Below are 6,998 nucleotides of genomic sequence, written 5' to 3'. Positions count from 1 at the left end.
TGTGCCATTTGACGCCGAAAGACGAAGCATTTATCTTATTATCAAATTCAAATGGTGACAACAGAAATAGTTTATCAATAGGTATGTTGAATATATGTCTATAGAAAGTGTATGCAATTATATAAACAATTACAAGTTCAATGTTATTGCTACAACCTTTTATATATCTGTCCTTCCGTAATCAATTACGCTAATAAATGAACACTGTTCAAACAATGGATATTTGATAATATATTAATGAAAACAAGACTGAGTTAAATATAGATATCTTAACATGACATTTTGGCTATTCGGAGAGTGAAGATGACTAGGAAATTTCTCTGAATTTGTTATGAGAATTTTACCCATCCATCTCAATCAAACCATCATGTCTTCATACCTCACCACTGCAGGCAATGGAGAATTATTCAAACCTGTCCATTTCTCTGTCAAAATTTTGAATTTAGGGTTCAAATCAAACATGATTTTGTATTTAACGAACTTCAGTGAGAAAGCATTACAAATAATAATTCTCCACTTGTGTGCTGACTGAGTTAGATAAGTCTTTCTGCATCGATTACTTTAAATGATTTGTTCTATATTGGTTTTATTGCTAGTCTTATCGGTTTTCAAGATTTTTCTCAATTTTAAAACAGTTATAATAGTAAATAGGTAAATTAAAAGGTATTAAATATAAATATATATATATATATATATATATATATATATATATATATATATATATATATATATCAACAATGATATTTTAGACTTTTATTTATATTAATTATTATAGGTTTGTATCTTTTTCTAGCATAATCATAGTTTAATCATACTTTAATTAATATTAGTTAGTTAATTTGTAGTTATTAGTATTAATATGATCCTTATTCTACAACATGTCGGTTTGTTAGTTAGTCAGGGTGATTAGCTAAGGTGATCGGCCTAAATGATTGACTAGAGTGGTCAACCAGGGTGATCGACAAGAATGATCATTCCAAGATTAATTGATCAAGGTAATCAACAATGATGATTGGCCCATGGATGCACTGATTGGTCTGTCTAGTTGACATAAAGGGTATGTACCACACACTGGTTCGTGAAGTCCAAGTTCCTATAATTGAAGAGGCGAAGGGGTTTGAATTTTGTTGTCCAATCGAGAGGAGTTCCTTGGTTAGAACTCGTCCTTAGCCAATAGAGTTTTCGGGAAGAGATTCTTTGGTTGGAACTCGCCTTTAGACAAACGTTTTAGTTCGATCGGGAGAAGTTCCTTAGTTGGAATTCGTCCTTACCCAATGGAGTTTTCGAAAGAGGTTCTTTGATTGGAACTTGTCCTTACCCAAATGTTTTAGTCTAATTAGGGATGAGTTCCTCGATTGGAACTCGTCCTTACCCGAATGTTTTAGCCTAACAACGAGAGGATGAGTGCGAGAGGTTAAAACCAACTGGTATATGTCGATTGTCTAAATGGTTGAGGTTCAATGGTTGAAGTTGAAATATCAAGACTGAAAAGTTGATAGAGAAATTCAAGTCAAATGGCTAAGGCCGAAATGCCAGGACTAAAATGTTGACAAAGACATTTAGGTTGAAAGGTTGAGGCCGAGTGGATGAACATGTTGATTGATTGAGGTTGTTTGGTTGAGGCCAACTTGATGAGGTCGAATGGTTAGGCTGAGTGGTCGAGGCTAGTGCTATTAAAATGAGTTAGAACCCGCAAACCAATCTGACCCATCACGGGTTTAGGCCAGGTTAGGTTTGAAAAAATGTAATTTTTTTATATGGGTTAATTTTCAACCTGACCCACTTTGAACCCGGCTCATTCGTATTGAACCCGTGGTGAGTTGGGTTGGCTCACCATTCCACCTAATTTAATTTAAATATTTACTACTTTGTGTTTCAATATTATTAATTAACACTTTTTTTATTGTATTATAGATGAGGATAAATAAAAAGATGTTTTAAGAGAGCAAAATATTATGGATTTATCCATTCAATACTCTAATCTTATAAATGGATAAGTGATAAAAAAAATGATCAATATTAAAAACTTATTTGTTCGCTTTTTGTGCTTGTTTTTGGATTACATTTGAATTGAATGATAGTTTTTTTTTATTTTGAATTATTTTTGGAGTTTAACATCATTTTAGAGTGAAATTTATTTAAATTTGAATTACAAAAAATTGTAATTTTTGTTGGATTTAAAAAATAACTTGTAATTAATTGAGCCAGTGAACTAACCCGTTTAACCCACCAACTCGTGGTAGGCTGGGCCGAGTTCAAATTTTGTTGGCTTGCTAATAAAAAAGCCAAATTGGGTTGATTCACTAAGTGACCAATCTGTGGTTGGTCGGGCCGGATCGAGTCAGGTTATCTGTTTTTATAGCACTAGTCGATGCCGATTGGTCGAGTCGAGAAAATGTAGCCGACCAGTCGAGGTCGATTGGCTGAGTCGAGAAAATGTGGCTGACCAGTCGAGGTGAGTGGCCAACCCTAGAGGTCAAAGCTAATTACCTCTTCTACCATAGGCTTGCTTCTCGTGCTCCTTACCGTTACTATGAAAAGTAGACGAGTGTTTGATTAATCCCAAAGCGCCAAAATGTTTCTATAGGGTCAGTTGAGTACTCTCAATTGCTTATCACATATTGCTCATATCTTTTGTCCGTTCGGTCTTTAAGGTCTCCTTTGACTCCTAAATCTCTTTGATAGAACTTGTAGAAAATGTTTTGGTGCTACGATTAGAATAAGGATAGTCATGCATGTGTGTAAATAACCATACATTAAACCTTTATTTATAGTATATAGGCTTTTACTTTTTTACTGGCCTAATTATGATCGAATCATACTTTAATCAATATTAATTAGTTGATTAGTAATTATTATTAATTGAGTATTAATTTAATTTTTATTCTACTATCCATCAATCTACCAGTCGACCAATGTGATCAACCATGATGTCAACAAGGATAATCGGCCCAAATAATCGACCAAAACCATACAACAGAATTATCAACAAAAATGATGAATAAGAATCAATATCAACCCAAAAGTGATTAATCACGGTAATCGACAAGAATAATTTAAGAGTTAAATATGTCCTCATTTTCAAGTTGATTCAAAAGATGTAACATCCAATAAACAAACACAATTTAACTTTTGTTAAGGTAATATTATAAAATACTATTCCAAAGAAGATAACATAGGGCTGTTTCTTTTTTTCTTTTGAAAACTAATATTTTTAATTTATGTTGACTCTTTCCACTATAAATAACCACGTTGATTGATGAATCAAAACGAAAAGAAAAGAACAGAAAGAAAGAAACGCTAGCTCCTCCCGTATTACTCCAAGTCAATGTTTGACTCCCAGTAGATCAATAAAATACTTAAAAATTCATTAAGCAGAGTTATCTTAGATTATGCATAAATATACGCTTCTTCTAATTACCTGGTACAGATATTGGGATCACTGTTTTAGCCACAATGATTCTGCAAATACCATTTTTCGTCATCATCACGATGTTCATAACATTGCCTCCTATATATGCTAAGCCATATTATTATTATAAATTGCCATATTTTGAACTGCAAGATTCCAAAGAAGGGTATATTATAGCAAAACCTGGGTGTAGTTTCAGATGTGGAGGTGTTGACATCTCGTACCCTTTTGGAATGAAAGATCCGAAATGCTACGGAGGCAAGTGGTTTGAAGTAGAATGCAGAGAAACTTCCCGCGGCCAAAAACCCTTCCTAAAGTCTTTAAATCTGGAGGTGATGGGAGTTGGCTTGAATATGGTTCATATCAAGAATCCGATTTTCTATTGGAACTGCCCAGGCAGAAGAGCAACGCCAGAAGTAATAAACCTGAGAGGAAGCCCTTTTGTGTATTCCCGGGTAGCCAACACGTTTGTGGCCGTTGGTTGCAACAACCTTGCCTTTTTGCAGTCCAATGGGTCCACTGTTGCTTGTTGTGCGTCCATGTGTGATGACAGTGAAGAAGTCAATGAAAACTTCAACTTGGTAGGAAAATATGGTTGCAGTGGCAGGTACTGCTGTGAAACTTCACTGCCCAAGTATCTTTCAGAATATAACGCAACACTTCAACATTTTAACACCGAAAACAATAATACTGTGAGTGAACCGTGTACTTATGCGTTCATTGCATATCCATACTCGTACCAGCAAGATACGTTTTCGATTAACGATACGGATTATATTGAGGCAGTGCTTGAGTGGGAGATATTGGACAACACGCTTGACAATTCTACCCGTCAATCCCTTTCAGAATTAGATTACGTCACTTGTAATCGCTCTAATGTTGTATCTTCGCAAAACACAAGCTCTGGTTGGAGATGCGACTGTTTAGAAGGCTTCTATGGCAATCCCTACGTTGCAGGAGGCTGCACTGGTGTGATCTCTATGCAGTAACTTTAATTTACACTGTTCTATAGTCGTACTGTTATATAAAATAATTCATATGCCATTTTTTTGGGTACGACTGCTATTGTATTTAACATTGCTCATGTTTTCGTTTTGTCATTGTTATATGCATATACATCTTTAAAATATGCCCTAAAATCATACAGCAGTTCAACTTTTGCTATCAAATTAGTTAATTCCATGCAGTCTCATAAGTTCAAGTTTACCTCAAGAGATTAATATAAGTTAAAGCCTATAACCTAACTTGGTTTCTGATATTTCAGCCATCCCAGATTATTACAAGCACAGTCAAGCGAAGAAGTGGGCTATAGTAGGTACGTATTAAATTTATGAAGGCAGGACTAATATATAAATATAAATATACATTTAGACTAATAAAATTTTCTAATTATAGCAGAAGAAAACTAAAAAAAAAAGAAGTTTCTACAAATTAACTTGTATAAGGTAATTTTATTGTGATAGAAATTCATTTTATTAAGTATTTATGAAAATAATTATCTAAATATAATTATATAGTTTTTTTTTTTATTTTACAGATCGTTAACTACATCCCTGTGAATTTTCGTTTTGTTAGTACTATAGATGCATGCACAATAACTTTTATAATTGGACAAATTACAATCCATGAATTTTTGTGACGAATTGTGTAGGAGTTTCGTCAAGTCTGGGATCTATCATTTTTCTCCTTTGTCTATGGTTGTTGTATAAGGTTGCAAGGAAGCGAGTGATAGAGAAACGTAAACAGAAGTTCTTCAAAAAGAATGGTGGTTTGTTGTTGCAACAAAGAATGTCATCTAATGAAGCTAATGTGGACAAAGCTATTCTCTTTAGCTTGGATGATTTAGAGAAAGCCACTGACAACTTTAACATGGATAGAGTTCTGGGAAAGGGAGGGCAAGGTACGGTTTACAAAGGAATGCTAGTAGATGGTAGAATTGTTGCAGTGAAAAAATTTAAGGTGGAAGGAAATATTGAAGAGTTCATCAATGAGTTTGTCATTCTCTCACAAATCAACAACAGAAATGTGGTCAAACTGTTAGGATGTTGTTTGGAGACAGAAATTCCTCTACTTGTTTATGAATTCATTCCTAATGGTAATCTCTTTGAATATTTGCATGACCAGACAAAGGAGTTATTACCAATGACTTGGGAGATGTGTTTGAGAATTGCCACTGAGATCGCAGGAGCTCTCTTTTACCTGCACTCGGTTGCATCTAAACCCATTTATCATAGAGATATCAAATCCACAAATATACTATTGGATGAAAAGTATAGGGCAAAAATTGCAGATTTTGGAACATCCCGGGTAATTTCTATTGAAGCTACTCATCTTACAACAGTTGTTCAAGGTACCTTCGGTTATTTGGATCCTGAATATTTTCACACTAGTCAATTTACAGAGAAAAGTGATGTCTATAGTTTTGGAGTAGTTCTTGCTGAACTTTTAACAGGCCAAAAGGCAATATCACCAGCAAGATCTGGAGAGTTCAAGAGTCTAGCATCATATTTTGTTGAGTGTCTGGAGGAGGACAATCTGTTTGACATTATTGACAAAAGAGTTATGAAAGAAGCAGAGAAGGGACAAATCATTGCCGTTGCTAATCTTGCAAATAGATGCTTAGAGTTGAATGGAAAGAAACGTCCAACTATGAAAGAGATCACATTTGAATTAGAAGGGATTCATGGATTGGTCAGGAAGTGTAATGCAGAGAAAAAAGGTGAGGAAGTTGAGCTTGCACGAGTTGGCATCCTTGGGATGGATATTCTACGTCAAAGTCATGGTACTCAAAAGGTTGTACCTATGGTACAATAAAAAGTAATTGGTGAGTTTTCTTAGTTTTGTTCTTCCATGTAATATAAATATATATATGTAATCATTTTGATTATTAGACATATTATACCTAACCACCAATTGGGTAATTAATTGTTGAATATGTTCAATTTCAGCTGTTCATGTTCTGAATCATGGTTGTGAGAAAACTCATAGATGCTTGTTCATGTTCTTCTCCAAGAAGGGAGCTATAAGTACTCAGTTACAGCATTCCATCTCACTTTCAAATAGTGATAGTAGAAATTCTCTATAAAATAAAATGCTTATGTTGAATGTAGCTGATGTGTTTATATTGTAGCTTGTAGTGGTGCCTTGATAAGCTGAGTTGTTATTGCTAGAAGCTGAGTTTGTAATAGTGCCTTTGTTAATTTTCTTTTGAAAACCTTCAACTAGTTTAAACACATAGGTTTTATATCTTCGTTAATATTGAAGCTTTTATAGTATTATTCTTGTGCGGTCACCACTTCAAGCATTTTTTTTGTCAAGTTTTTCGGCTACAAAGTATTAATTACCTTGTAGCTTATTAAAAATATTGAAGCTTTTATAGTATTTATTATTCTTCCGCGGTCACCTCTTTAAGCAATTTTTTTTCAAGTTTTTCGGCTACAAAGTATTAATTACCTTGTACCTTATTAAAAATATTGAAGCCTATGTACGACTCCCAAAACTTAAATGTTATCATTATTAATAATAAAAATAATACTTTTGATCTCTCATTCGTAAAATCTTTATAATCTTTCAACTTTTATCGAGA

At 33.9% G+C, this 6,998-nt stretch overlaps 1 protein-coding gene across 1 annotated transcript; it reads left to right on the top strand.

Annotated features, from left to right (window-relative positions):
- Window positions 1-3,431: 3,431 nt before the first annotated feature.
- Window positions 3,432-6,664, top strand: LOC108341588 (wall-associated receptor kinase-like 10). The gene is made up of 4 exons (XM_017579255.2): window positions 3,432-4,381; window positions 4,677-4,727; window positions 5,064-6,236; window positions 6,361-6,664. The coding sequence occupies exons 1-3, from the start codon at window positions 3,457-3,459 to the stop codon at window positions 6,224-6,226; spliced, it is 2,139 nt and encodes a 712-aa protein (XP_017434744.1). The 5' UTR covers window positions 3,432-3,456; the 3' UTR covers window positions 6,227-6,236; window positions 6,361-6,664.
- Window positions 6,665-6,998: the final 334 nt, after the last annotated feature.

This window comes from Vigna angularis, chromosome 6 (assembly GCF_016808095.1).
Source record: "Vigna angularis cultivar LongXiaoDou No.4 chromosome 6, ASM1680809v1, whole genome shotgun sequence".
NCBI classification, from domain to species: Eukaryota; Viridiplantae; Streptophyta; class Magnoliopsida; order Fabales; family Fabaceae; genus Vigna; species Vigna angularis.
This window is presented reverse-complemented; position numbering and strand designations above follow the sequence as displayed.